Genomic DNA, 13,717 nt, shown 5'->3' with positions numbered 1-13,717 from the left:
CAGGATCCCCATCTGCGACCTTCAGGGCCCAGCGAGATCCTCAAGGCTGCAGCTCCTTCCTGCTATCTCTGCTAACAAGACAGGAAAAAACCAGTCAGGAAAAGAATAAGGACACTTTTGGTATGCACAAGCCCGGGCAGTTTCAAGTGAGCACTGTGTTTTAAGAAAAAAATATGGTTTATTATTTAAATTATTCTGTAAGCAAAGCAACATGGCTTGCCTTTTCCTCACAATGATGGAGGGCATACAGAACAGCTGAATATGCAACTGCTGTTTAATTCAAGACCTAAGCAGTGTCATTAAACATATTTTCTTGCAGAGAAAAATTACTTCAATAGCAAATTGCATTTGTCTCACTGTGAAAACAGAGCTTATTAAGGATGTTGCTTCTTCTGTTTTGTAGGTGTTAGTCTGGCTATTTAATTAAGGGTCTGACAGTATTTTCATTAAAATATTTTCATTTTTCAGGATGTGTAAGCCTTAAAAATTAAAGCTTAATGGGTGAGTCTCCTTTTCACAAGCCAAACAGCACTGTAACGACATAGCTACCTAAAAAATGAAAAACAAAGGAAAAAGAAAGGAAAAAGAGATTATATTTTTATGTTCTCAGAACCCTCAGGGCAACACTGACTGAAGGTGCATAAAGACCTAAGTATATATTCTCATACACATACGAGATTAATGAACATTTTTCCAGATTAGTAACTGCTAAATTAGTAGATCTCTGCATTAACATATGAACAGATTGCTGCAAATGTAAGCAATAATTGAGTAGTTGTACCAGATTGCTGCTGCTTAACTGCAACACTTAGCTTCAGCTATCTCCGTTTAGGAGGTAATCACGACTTCAGGGTTTATTAGTGCAAAAATGGTACGTTTTTGTAGCCAGCTTTCCTAGCCGCATTCCCACGCCACGGGAACAACTGTGGCCCTCCGGATAAATCCTGTGCTCACAAGGCGATATTTCAGGCTGGAGCTTGGAGTCCAGAGAGGACAGTGGCGGTTCACGCTGACTTTTAGGGCCCGGCTTTAGCAGCAGGCGTCCCGGAGCCGCCGGGGTTCGACCGGGCCGGGGACCGGAGCCCTGAGGGCCGGCGGGCAGGGCCCAGGCGGGGCCGGCCGCGTCCCCCCGGCAACGGCGCCTTAAGGGCGGGCGGGGCTGTGGCGGCGGCCGCTACCATGGCTCACGGCAGCCCCGTGGTGAGGGGCTGGGCTGGGTCGGGTCGGGTCAGGTCGGGTCGGGTCAGGTCAGGTCAGGTCAGGTCGGGTCGGGTCGGGCCGGGCCGGGCCGGGCCGGGCCGCGCCGCTCCGCTCCGCTCCTCTCCTCTCCTCCTTGCGGGACATAGAGTGATGAGGATGAGGAAGTCGCCGCCCGGCCCGGCCAGGAGCCGCCCCGCCCGTTCGCTGGCGCGGGAAGCCCAAGAACAACATCGAAAGATTTTTCTATTTATTAATTAATTTATTTTTTTTTAAATTTTTTTGTTGAAAACGACCGCCTGTGTGCAAAAGTATTGCAGCAGGGGTTGGCAGTGGGCAGCTGCAGGCTGCGAGGGACGCTGTGGCGGCAGCTGGGCTGTGCCGGGAGGGAGGCGGCGGCCTTTGGCCCGGGGCGGGTCGTGCCCGCTGCTGCCTCTCCCTGCCTGGGGCTCCAGGGGCTCCCTCACAGGACGGGAATCCCAGGGGAGCCTTGGAGGCTTTGCTGGCATGGGCTGTGGATAAACCACTCCTGCCACCCCACCGCACAGGAATAAAACAGGAGTTTGACAGTTCCCGCTATGGATGGCCTGGTTCTGGTGAAGGAGTGCCTGAGTGTAAAGGGATTAAGCTGGAGTACAAAAGTGTCTGTGCTGTAACCATTTTTCTCTAATTTGCAAGCATGTGGTGTTTGAATTTTACAGTTGCTGTGTGCAGTTTTTATATAGCACAATAAATATTTGTACTCACTGTAGCTTGGCAATCCTGGGGAGAGGAATAGGCCCATTGAAAGATTTACATTCAGATTCTCTTCTGGATTAGCAGTGAAGGCAGAACATTTGACATATGGGCTGATCAACAGCTTTTAGTGTAGTGATACAAGAGGAAATCCTTTTTTTCCCCTTCCTCATCTTCCTAGTGTCCTGAAAAAGTGCTAGGAGAATCTTTGGAAATTGATAACCCCTGATAAGAAATTACATTAGTATGGTCGTTTTAAAGTAGTTGAGTTGATTGCTTTTTTCCATAAATTCTAACATGTTACTTCTTAATATCTTGTTTTCTTTGAAAAGAAATTGTTTTTCATCTGCACTTTAGAACATCTTGGGATAAAAAAAAAAAAAGATTAATTTGATATTTAAAAAAAAATAAATTATTAATCCAGAATCTTGTAAGGCTTTCTAAAATATCTCCGCTTCATTTTTCACCTTGTGTAGGCCATTTTGGTGGTAATGATAGTCAAGATTAATAAGCTTTAAATTGCTAAAAGCTCATTATCTTACATTTGCATTGGAGTGTAGGAATCTTGAAGCTCATGTGTGTCAGTCCGGGTTTGACTGGAGGATTAGGATTTAATCACTGACATGGGCATAAGAAGTAATGAGATGTTCTGTTGGAGTCCTGTTATAATGTAAAATGAATGATCTGATAAAAGTAGTGTTCAAATTTCCAAAGCTAGGTGCTGTACAGCATCAGACTGTTTCCATAAAGAAGAAAAAGAAAAATCTTCTGTGGGTTCCTTACATTCTGCTTCCGAGGGAACTGGCACAGTTAATTTTTAATAGCTTGTATTATTGGTTGGCCCTTAGGTTAGGAGCAATGATTCTAGTATTACAATGGGGTTAGACAAGCTTATTTGAAAATACAGGATAGCAATGGTTTTTGAATGTTTCTAGAATTTTCTTAAGCATTTACCAAATTATTTTTTTATTATTTTATTTTTGCCTAAGCAATAATTTGAGGCTCAAATCCAGTACATTTTAGGGATGTTGGATTTAAAAGAATGAGTGGACTTGCAGACCTTTGCATTTGACTTTCAGTTTATTAAACTGATCTGTTTATGGTCTTCAGTTTGTAACATCAGTTTATGAAGTGAGATTAGACTTTGTGCTATCTTTTCAAATAACTTTATCTTCATTTTACCTTGAAAATACTTTTTGTTTTTCTAATGTAGTCTGAACTATACAAGTCCATTATCGAAGATGTGATTGAAGGTGTGCGGGAACTCTTTGCAGAGGAGGGTGTAGAGGAGCAGGTTCTGAAAGACTTGAAGCAGGTTTGTGGGGTTACCTTGCATTAATAGCAGTTGTGTTTGTGTTTTTCTTTTGAGATGATGGACCTGTGCATTTCTTTGCCTTCCAAAACATGCAAACTTTTGCCCTAACTTAGAGTTACAAATATCCTATGAGTGATGTGGGGGCTGCTGGGAGTGTAAATTGGTTAGTTATTGCTACCCTGTTTGTTGGATTGAATCAGTCAATTTACTTTTGGAAAAGCTGGGACTACCTGGTTATCTTTTTTGATGCAGTTTGTTTTAAAAGCTGATATTTGTTGACCTTAATAATAATCTTCCTGCAGCTTTGGGAAACGAAGGTGGCACAGTCTAAAGCAGCAGAAGGCTTCTTCAAGCACAGTCACTGTTCTCCACGGTTCAGTCTGCAGCTGCCACACAGATCTCATAGCATTTTGCAGACTTCAGCAGGTCAGATGTTGTTGGACACAATACATGTAATTAAGAATAACTCAGTGGTTCAGGGATTTTTCTGGGAGACTTACAACAATCTTTTGTCTATATATCTTATCCATATATCTAGCTTGATGAGGAACAGTAATTATTTGAAAGCAGAATTTGACCAGTAAATGATGAATTAAACTTTAATAGACTAATAGAATTCTGTCTACGTGCTCTTGATCCGCTGCTCATTTCCAGTAACAAAACATGCTGAGAGTTACAGGTTTCTTGTCTGCAGTCCAATAGTGTAGCCCTTCAGTTGCAGATTTACCTGCAGGGTTAAGCTCCTGCTTCCCCTTTTGATGTGTCCTGATGTGTGCAGAGGTTTTATGGCTCATTTGTGCCATGCAGTGGGCACACTTCTGTCAGGTTGGGGTTTAATCTGGTTCTCAATTTGTTAAAATGTAATCCCTTGCTCAAACAGAAGAGAGGAATCTTTTTAGTTTTTCTTTCAGGTAGTTTTCCTAAAAGCAGCATTCCTGTTGCAGAGGAGTACGTGACTTTCACACAGCCTCTGACATCAGGACCTACTCTCAATAAGGTCCAGCTGGCCACTTTGGTGTTGTTGTGGTAGAGTGTAGTACTCAGCTGAGACTTATCCCAAAGTGAGAGGCTGTTAGACTTTTGCCCATGAAGGACAAACCCCATATGAGATGATTTAATGAAAATCTGTATTGTAGTGTATTTCAAGCGTACTTGGGCAGGTATTCTTTACCTGTATATCCCACAGGTAGAGCTGTGGGATTCTTTTCTTTTTCTTTTCTTCCTTTTTTGTGTTTGTTTGTGTTTTTTTTTTTTTTTTTACAGTCTTCCTAGTGGAATGAACTGTTTTTGGAGGCAGGTGTTTTTATTTGTTTCACATGACTAAAGGGAATACACTTTGCTGTTTGCAGGCTAGTGGAGGTTTTATATTTAATGAGCTTTACCTTTTTACTCTTAAGTTTTTAAACAGCAATACTAAGGCCAAGCAGTCTGAGTAAATCTATTTATTTTTTCCTAAAAAGGGGATTTGAATTGCCCCATGGCTAGAGATTTTCAAAGTAGTTAAGGGCTACCTAAATTGCTTGCTTCTAAAAGCCTGGGAAAGTTTTCCCTTTGCCCTTTTTTTCTCCCATGGAAGTCAGTATTGTGTGCTTTTGAAAATGTTATCCTCCTGTTCCTACTTTTACCATCGTTGGATTTTCTCTGCTGTGAAAAAAATACTTGCATGTTTTCCTCAAGTTGACAAGGCAATACTTGTGCTCACTAATGAGATTGAACTGAAGTTAGATTGCTTTAGTTTTACCCATGTTTTCTATAAATTATTGAAAGATAACTGTATCCAAGAAATTAATGTAGGTTTTTTTTATATAGCTTCTTTTGTCATCCAAGCTGGCAGAGGTTTTCAGCATTTCACAGCAGCAAAACTGGTATGTAGCTGTAATTATATTTTACTCCAATTTTGATTATGTTGGACTCCTAAAATTTTTAAACTGGTTGTCAGTTATTAATAGGCTTTAGAAGGGAGACTTGTAACACTGCTGCTTCTGTTGGAGCAGTGAAAAAGGATGGGATATACCAGTTGGTTCTGCAAGAAGTGAAGCCAGAAGTGTTGGAAAGACAAAGCTGCATGTATTTAGCCCATAGAATATAAGTGTAGTGGAAATGCACAGCTACATATACTTTTTAAAAAGAAAGATAAATTATTACTGGTTGTTAAAATAATGCATGGCTAGGAAATACTAGCACCAGTGAAGCTGGGAGCAGCATTATCTCTGAGGTGTAGAAATCATCCAGAAGGAAAATGAATGTTTTTATAGTTGACAAGCTCAGAACTCTGGGCATAGCAAAATTTCTTTGGGGAGCAGCCACTAATTGCTAGAGCTTGATGAACTTACCGAGTGCCTCCTGAGCCTCAAGCTAAGTAGCTTGTCAAGTTGAAATATAATATTGGGAAGATGTTTGTGTAATATGTGAGTTTCCTGATTTAAAAGTTGGATTTCCTCAGAAGAGCTAGATTGAAAGAGAGCTGTATATCCAACTCTGCTTCCCAGGAGGAGAAGATAATATGAAGTAACTTCATGGGTCTAGGGAAGAAACCTGTGCTGTGTGGACTATGCATAAACTTAGGTAAAAATGAGTAGAAAAATACCTTTCTGGATGGTGGGTACATTGAGGGGATTATGGAAAATGTTGCCTTAACAAAAACGGAGTGTGATAGTTGGAAAGCAGGAAACTTGGGGCAAGCCATTACTCTGTCAGTGCAGAACACTCTTCATCTGTCTACCTCTCAAAAACATGATGCAGTTTCCAGTGAAAATGACCACAGAGAGTCCCTCAGTTGTGTTTCCCATGGATATTCCAGGTGTGGCACTCAGTGCCCTGTTCCTGCCTAAACCCAGCTCTTGTGTTGCAGGGGCCCCCACGAGTGGGTGTGACTTTTGCTCTCCCTTCGTGTGTTGCTTATCCTTTACAGATGCCAGCTGGAGTGATGCTGCAGCCAGCACCAGGTAAGGGAGAACATATCGAACCTTGCTGTTCCCTGGGGAAGTTGAAAGACAGTCCCAGGGACAGTAGGTGAAGCAGATATGAAGGTAAAGCGGGTAGGAGCCAGTTAACCTCTTCTTTGTTTTTGTAGTGGCTGTGTGAGGGAAATAACTGCATTGATTATTTGGTGTGTCAGTTTTACAACTTGTAACAACTGTTTTCCTTTGTCAGCCCAGACACAGGTATCTCCTCCTCCCTGTCTCTCTGGGACAATCTTCTATGTTTTCAAAAAGCTAAAGGCACTGTGTTGCTTCAGAGACAAATTGATTTCTTATTCAAATAAAATCCAACTCTCCATTAACCTTTTTGATCCCATTGCTTCGGTGATAACACTGCCTGTATTGCTTGTACAAAACCTGCTTGTACTGCTTATGTGTGATCTGTAGAAGGCTTAGTTCAGTCATTGACTCTTCCCTCAGACAGCTGTTCTTTGATGAAAACTGATGTCTCTAGTTATCTGTTTCAGGTATAATTCCTGATGTCATGAGATCTATAGACTGGTACCAGTGACTCTGTCTGTATAAGCATGTGTGTGGGGAGAAGAAAAATCAAATGAAATTTGGTACTCTGCTCTGGCATCTTAATTCTAAACACTGATAATAATAACAACTTTAAGCATTCAGTATTTGGAGTGGTTTTCTTAAGAAAAGATGTATAACTGAGGGATTGTTTGGGGGTTTTTTTATACTGAAATAGGCAGGTTTTTTAGAAAGAATACCTAAAGGCCCTTAAAGGAATGAACTTTCTGTAGCTATGGACTAGTTTACTCTTTTATGTTGTATTCCTTAGTTTCTGAAATGACATGGAAAAAAATCAAAACAGGGTATATTTTTATTTTAAATGAGTTATGTAGTTAAATTATTGAGCTTACTGTCACAGGGTACTGTGTAGGCTAAACCCAAAAAGAGGTATTAAGCATGATGGATTGGATGGGAGCCATAATTCAGAAAGCTTCTGAATGCCTGATTTTCAAGGGCTGGAATTGTGCTTGAGGAAAGTTTTGCTTTGCAAATGTCCTTTTTCTCATAGTTTGCCCAAGTGCTTGCTCTTGTTTTTGGTGGTGACAAGTTAGTGGCCTGGATGATCCTGTAGTTGCATCTGCTGAAGCAGTTTTAAACTCTTCTCTCTGTAGGACAACTTTACAAGGTGAATGTGCCTGTGGTGGTCTCACAGGCCTCAGGAGATGGAAGCATTCTCCATTACCCTGTGCAGCAGATGTTTCATCCCCTGGAGCAAGCTTCAGTTCTGCAGGCCAGCCTTGCCAGTGTTGCACAGGTCAATGCATCTGCTGCCCATGCAGCTGGTGAAGTAATGCAGCCCCAGGAGACCGCTGTCCAGCAGGCTGTGCTGTTTACACCAAGTGTGGAAAAACAACACCTGGAAAACTCTGCTACCTTGGTCCAGCAGCCTTCTGTGAGTCTGCAGGAATTTGAAATCAATGCAGTGTTGAATCAGTGCAGTGAATCCACAGAAAAATTCCAGCATGACAGCCTTCACACAGCTGTGTTTACTCCAGAATGCTCAGAAGGACTTTTTATTGATGAATCCTTGGCAAGCAGCTCAAGCAGTGTCCTGCTGGATGTGGAGGGGCAGCCAGACATGGAGCATCCGGAGCTGCTGCAGCAGCAGGTGTCTGATGATATCATTGACCTGATTATTGCAGGGGAAAGTTTGGATGAAAGTGCATTTCTAAAGGATCAGGGCAGCATTGCTTCCTCTGACAAGGTAAGGCCTTTTGTTTCTCAGCTAATGAAAGTACATCTGCTAGAGATGGTTATTTGAACACATTTGAATGACAGCTAGCACCTCTAAATGAGAAGAACAAAAGTTATTTTGATTTTATTGTTCATTCTTAAGCTTGTTTAGAATAGCAAGCTGACTGCTTGCTTTTACATTAAGAATTTGTCAAAACTACTGCTGAAATACTGTAACTGAAGAGAATATCAATTTAAAAATACTGAAAAATGTAATGGATAGATAGACTGTATTTGACTTATTGATTACTTCTGAGAATTATAGGGGCTTTTTTGTGACTAAGCAGACATGAAAGACTCCTTGAGAACTTCCATATCATTCTGACGCTGATCCACATAGGGATACGGGTCAGTTGTGGGCAAAGCGCTTTTGCAAGATCAGCTGGAATTGATTTTAACTTGTAATGTGTGAAGAGCATTAAAGTTGTATTGAGAATGCATTCAGGATAAAAAGTCAAAATTGATAAGTGAAAATCTCCTTGAAGAAAACGTATTTCCTTGGGGGAAAAGTCCTGGACTAACTAGTTAGAGTTCGAACACAGCTAGAGCTGTATGGCAAACTTGAATGATTTTAATTAACAGGCCACTTTCCTGACCTCATCTAATTTTAGTTCCAGAAATTATTTGCAGATGTTTGAAGTTCAGGCTGGCTGGCTGACTTTGAGTTATAGTGCTCATATGTGATTGAGGCAAATTTATTAAATGCAAATTTGACAACAGTACTGCCAAATGTCTGTAAATAGAAAGCATGTTATGTTGTTCATCTGAACTCTGATGGCAGCATGGTGAAGACTGTCTATAGTGGGAATGGGAGGTCAAAACAAAGTGTTATGTTCTTGAGCTAGAAAGTGTATGTGGATGGGAATTAAGTGCTACAATAAAGATTTAATGAGAAACTGAAGATGGCTGAAACCTTAAAGACCTTTTATGCTCCTGTGAATGCTCTGTTTAGGAATTCTAGCACTTTTATGAACAGTAACTTGAAGTACTGAAATATTTACTGTCTCTCCCAGCATTTTATATCTTATTTAAACAAAGCATTTTGAATGAGTTGAGGGAGAGGGATCAGTTCATCTTGACTTTTATTTCAAAAATGAAAAATGCTGTTTTTGGGGGTGGTGGAGTAGCTTCCTTTTTTGTTTTTATGGGAGTTGTTTTTTAATTCTCAATAGAAATTGTAAGAGTCCACTTGATTGCCTTTGTTTTAGAGTTGTTTGAGTACAAGGGTGTTTAGGGAAAAGTGTAAGAAATTATTTTCTGTATTGCTGAGGAATATTTGACCTGGGTTCCATTTTAGTTAGATGCAACACAGTATTTGGAAATGTACTCAGGTTTTACAAGCAGTAGGACCTGAAACTCTCATATTAGTGCTCCAGGCTTGTTGATTTATTAAACAAAAATCTCGGGCTTTGTGCTGCACATGGCTTCCACTGTGGTGTTGATTGACAAGCTGTCCCTGGTCTCTTTCATTCCTGTCCCATGGAACCCACGGAGCAGACGGAATCTGATTTGCCACTAGAGAAAGATCTCTGCAGTGACATTGAAGGAATAAGTCAGCTCGATGGTACTGGGGATGTTTCTTCCAAAGAACAAATACCACATACAAAAGACAAAGAAGAGAATGAATTCATTGGCTTTATTGATTCAGAGGATCTAAGAGCTCTGGATGATGAGGAAGACTATGATGAAGAATGTGACAGTTCTTCAAACATGGAGTCCAGCTGCAGTGATGGGGACAATGAAGACCTCCAGATAGATATAGTTGAGGAGGTAATTTACTTTTAAGCCTTTAGAATACATAACCCTATTAGATCTCTCCTGACTGTTGAATTATTTGACCTAGAATAGTTACTGGTTAGTTTAATACAGGGCATGCACAATGAAGTTACAAACCTCTGGAGACAGGAGGTACTGCAGAGAAAGCTCATTATGAGAAGTGTGGACAAATGAAAGAACTGTTGGAAAGTAATTTGTTTGTTGGATGAAATAAAATACTTAGGTATCAGAATTAAACTTTTATTGTAAAACCCTGGCTTCAGTGGAATGGAGTTCTGCTTTTTACTTATGCTATTATTTAAATAATTAGATTTAAATAAGATTTATTTAAGCAAGATCAGGATACAAATCTAGGTTTCCTTTCCTTCTGAAGAACCAGAGGGAATTAGAGAGTGAACAATGTGATACAAGAACATTGTTCTCTGTTTAATGCCCTGTGTCTCCTAGGTTTTTCTTTTTCTTAAAGATCGGCAATTTTGTATCCCATGGGTTTATTCACAGGACAATCAACTTGCAGCACTTGGACTTCACATAAAAACAATTTGATCAGTATTTCAGTTACTGGGATCTGTGTTATCAGTTTTGATTCTTTGACCTGTGCTTTTGTTTAGTGTGTTTTGGGTTTTGAGAATGCAAACATGTAAAAGGTACTTGTAAATGAGGTTGTTGCAACATGGTCTTCACAGCCTCCAGGTCTTGGTTTTTGCAGTGGTAACTTTATTATTCTGGGTATGTTTAATTACAAGTATATTCAATGCTATTCTGAAAGAGTATAAAACAGAATTTTCATCTCTAGGACCCCTTAAACTCAGGTGATGATGTCAGTGAACAGGACATTGCAGACTTGTTTGACACCGACAATGTGATAGTTTGCCAGTATGAAAAGGTACAGTAATACACTTTTATCTTTGTTCTTTAATCATCTTAAATAATATCTTCCACAAATCCATGTCTGCTCTCTTGTCAGTGCCTTTTGAAGAAACTCTAATCCTGTAATAGTGTTTAAATGATGTGTTTAGCTGACAGTAGTCTGAAGACTTTCCTGCTGTTTTCTGAAAAGAGGCTAATCATAATGGCCTATTAAAGGAAAAGGGAACAACAAGTCTGGAAAAATTATGATTTGTAAAGGTGCAAAAGCTTGTTTATTTCCTTAACTTTTAAGTAAGATCAGCATCTCTGTGGAAGTATGTAGGCCTATTCAGCTGTGAATTAAGGCTTTTAAAATGGATAACAGAAAGAGAGGTATACTTTTTTACATTTTTTTTTATTAGTCTTTGTGGTGCTTACTGAGAGGTTTTCCTACCAGAATTTTGTTGTGTCTGAAAAACAAAGTAGTTAAGTGCCTTTTTGTCCTCCTTCATTTTAATGTTTAAAATGCAACCTTATTTTGAACTCCTGAAGATCAAATTAAGTCCTTTTAGCTGTTGTGAGGTTTCAGATGTCAGTAATTTAAAAGATAAAAAAAGTGCATATTTTAAAGCAAATATGGAAAATGTGGCTGTAGTTTGTTTAAGAGTGTGTCTTGACTTTTTTTTAAAGTTCTTTCAAAAGTGACTAGTGATAACTTTTTGTGTGTCTAACTAGGTCTGTCTAATGGTTGTCTGTGGGTTAGGAAACATACAGGTGCTAAGAAAATTGTCTTTATAAAACTATGACAGATTGACTGTTCCTGAGGCTGGTTATTTTGGAGAGTTATAGGGATATAGGGATATGCATAGAAAATGCCTCTGAAATGAAGCCATCGATGTGTGTATCATATTGAAAGGTGCACCAAGTTTTGCAGCTTCAGAACTCAGATGTTACAGTTGCTATAGGTAGTGCATACTGTTATCTGGAGCAAGTTTTGTCTGAAATAAGCTGAAAAATTGCTTGAAAATGTAAAAGAAACTACTAGGAAGGTTAGTATTGGGCTTGTCTTATAGGAAATTTAGTATCATCTAATAATGGTATTAGAAATTGAGAGTTACAGAAACTGGGGAAAGATGTTGGTAACTTTCCCCTTTGCAATATGGTTTTAATAAAACATGTAGGCCCAGTAGAAAGTAGATTAAAACAGTTATGTCTTAAATTACCTTGTTACTTTTAAGACAATGTTGGTAAAATTGTTGTCCTGTTTCTTTTCTTTCTGGAATTGAAAATATATCGATGCTCACAATTCAAGGAATTTTCTAGAGATATTTAAAATTCCTTCTTTTAGTATTGAACAAAACTTTCTGCAGTAGGGATCTCCTTGCAGGCCTTTAAAAGGAAACAGAATATACAAATTCTTTCTTACTTTTTTTAAATTTTTTTTTAAATAACAGTATTTGCTTTTAGTCCAAGCTTTGATATTTTTTAGCCTGTTCCTGACACCTCTTTGCATGCAACATTGCTTTGCCATGTGAAAAGGAAAACATTGCATTTTAGTTAAGCTACACTGGTTTACAAGGTGTGATGTGTTTTGGGATTTCCCCATTACTGTTGTCTTGTCCTGCTGGTGTTGAGCTGTCATAGGTAACACTTTTCTGGGGGGAAGTTGTGGGATAGGAGAGTGGGACATGATGGGGTAAGATTCAGCAGATTTCTTTCTCTCTTGGGAGGGCAGGGAATTCTTTAAAAACAATTGAAGTATAATGCTTCCATTGAATATTTTGGGCCATAAGAATTTTAAAATAAAAACCAGGTGTGTAAAACAGATTGTGCTTAAACCTTCTTCGTGTTTTTTTTTTTCTTTTTTAATAAATGGTCTAATGTATATTTGTGGTTGCATTAATTTTGATTATTATTTTTCATCAGATACATCGAACTAAGAACAAATGGAAGTTCTACTTAAAAGATGGAGTGATGTCCATTGAGGGTAAAGACCATGTTTTTGCAAAAGCCACTGGAGATGCAGAGTGGTGAAACCTCATTCCAGTATGTCCATGAAGGCTGTGGCATTATTTCCTTATAAGCCTTCTGTGAAACAGCTGGACTTTCTATTGTTGTGCCATAAAAAAAAAAAACTAACAAAAAAAAAACCCCACAAAAAAGAACAAAACCAACCAAGCAAAAAAACCCAAAAAAACAAAACAAAACTCAAGCCAGCAAAACTGTGATAAAAAATATGCAAAATCTTTGATGTTAATTTGTGTTGTTAATCGGTTTAGTTTGCAAATGGAACCACTGTACTGTTAGCTACTCAGCTGTCTTTGCTGTTCTTTTCTGATTATTTAATTTTTTCCAATGAAGAAACATCATTGGAATGAACAGCTTTAAAGTTTGAAATGTTCTATCTGTTTTTAATTCAAGAAAGTAAAGGAATACTTAGGAATTAGTAAAGAAATACTTATTGGTTATAATTAAATAAATTTTAGTTATGTTTGGTTTATTTCCAGTTCTTAAAATCTCATGATTTCAATGGTATGACTTGAAATATACAATTACACTGTTGTGTTATTCTTTTCAAAGAATTTTGAGTTAAAAAAAAAAAAAAAAAGCAATATCTGTGCAAGACTGAAACCTGTGGCTGTTTCAGCTGCACACTTCTCTTAATTTTTGTAGTTGCTTTGTGGTTTTGGACTTCAGTTTAAAGACATGCACTCTAGATGCAAGAAGAGAAGTGTCTGGGAAAGACTGTGGAGCTCTCAATATATGAGAATTATTTTTGTTTATTCTATACTAGCTATGACTACTGGGATGCAATGAGTAGTGTGATGTAACATTAAAATGTGATTTATTTTCACTGTCAATGCAAAGTCATTTAAGTTTGCTACTGTACATTTCCACTTCATTCTAGGACTACAGACCAGTAAGCTGTGAATGATACAAATTGTGCATAATAATAATAAAAATGTCATCTTATATACATTTCTAGCACAGAGTTGTTTTTGTGTTCCCTCAGTATAAATTCTGCTTAGAGAAATGGGTACAAGTCATGCACATGGCAGTAGCTCACCCTACTGTGAGAACTATGTTCCTCCCAGTCCTCAACATCAAC

General features: G+C 38.8%; 1 protein-coding gene across 1 annotated transcript; it reads left to right on the top strand.

Moving 5' to 3' along the window:
- Nucleotides 1–1,120: 1,120 nt before the first annotated feature.
- On the top strand, nucleotides 1,121–13,587 carry GTF2A1L (general transcription factor IIA subunit 1 like). The gene is made up of 9 exons (XM_015622945.2): nucleotides 1,121–1,200; nucleotides 3,146–3,247; nucleotides 3,550–3,673; nucleotides 5,057–5,112; nucleotides 6,099–6,192; nucleotides 7,362–7,954; nucleotides 9,481–9,753; nucleotides 10,556–10,645; nucleotides 12,535–13,587. The coding sequence occupies exons 1-9, from the start codon at nucleotides 1,180–1,182 to the stop codon at nucleotides 12,640–12,642; spliced, it is 1,461 nt and encodes a 486-aa protein (XP_015478431.1). The 5' UTR covers nucleotides 1,121–1,179; the 3' UTR covers nucleotides 12,643–13,587.
- The last annotated feature ends 130 nt before the right edge of the window (nucleotides 13,588–13,717 follow it).

This window comes from Parus major, chromosome 3 (genome assembly GCF_001522545.3).
Source record: "Parus major isolate Abel chromosome 3, Parus_major1.1, whole genome shotgun sequence".
Lineage (NCBI taxonomy): Eukaryota > Metazoa > Chordata > Aves > Passeriformes > Paridae > Parus > Parus major.
The sequence above is the reverse complement of the archived record's forward strand: the minus strand, read 5'-3'. Positions and strand labels throughout refer to the sequence as shown.

Coding starts and splice junctions, on each gene's coding strand:
- GTF2A1L (XM_015622945.2), top strand. CDS start 1,180: ATGGCTCACGGCAGCCCCGTG. Junction 3,248..3,549: donor TTCTGAAAGACTTGAAGCAG/GTTTGTGGGGTT, acceptor ATCTTCCTGCAG/CTTTGGGAAACGAAGGTGGC. Junction 6,193..7,361: donor GATGCTGCAGCCAGCACCAG/GTAAGGGAGAAC, acceptor TTCTCTCTGTAG/GACAACTTTACAAGGTGAAT.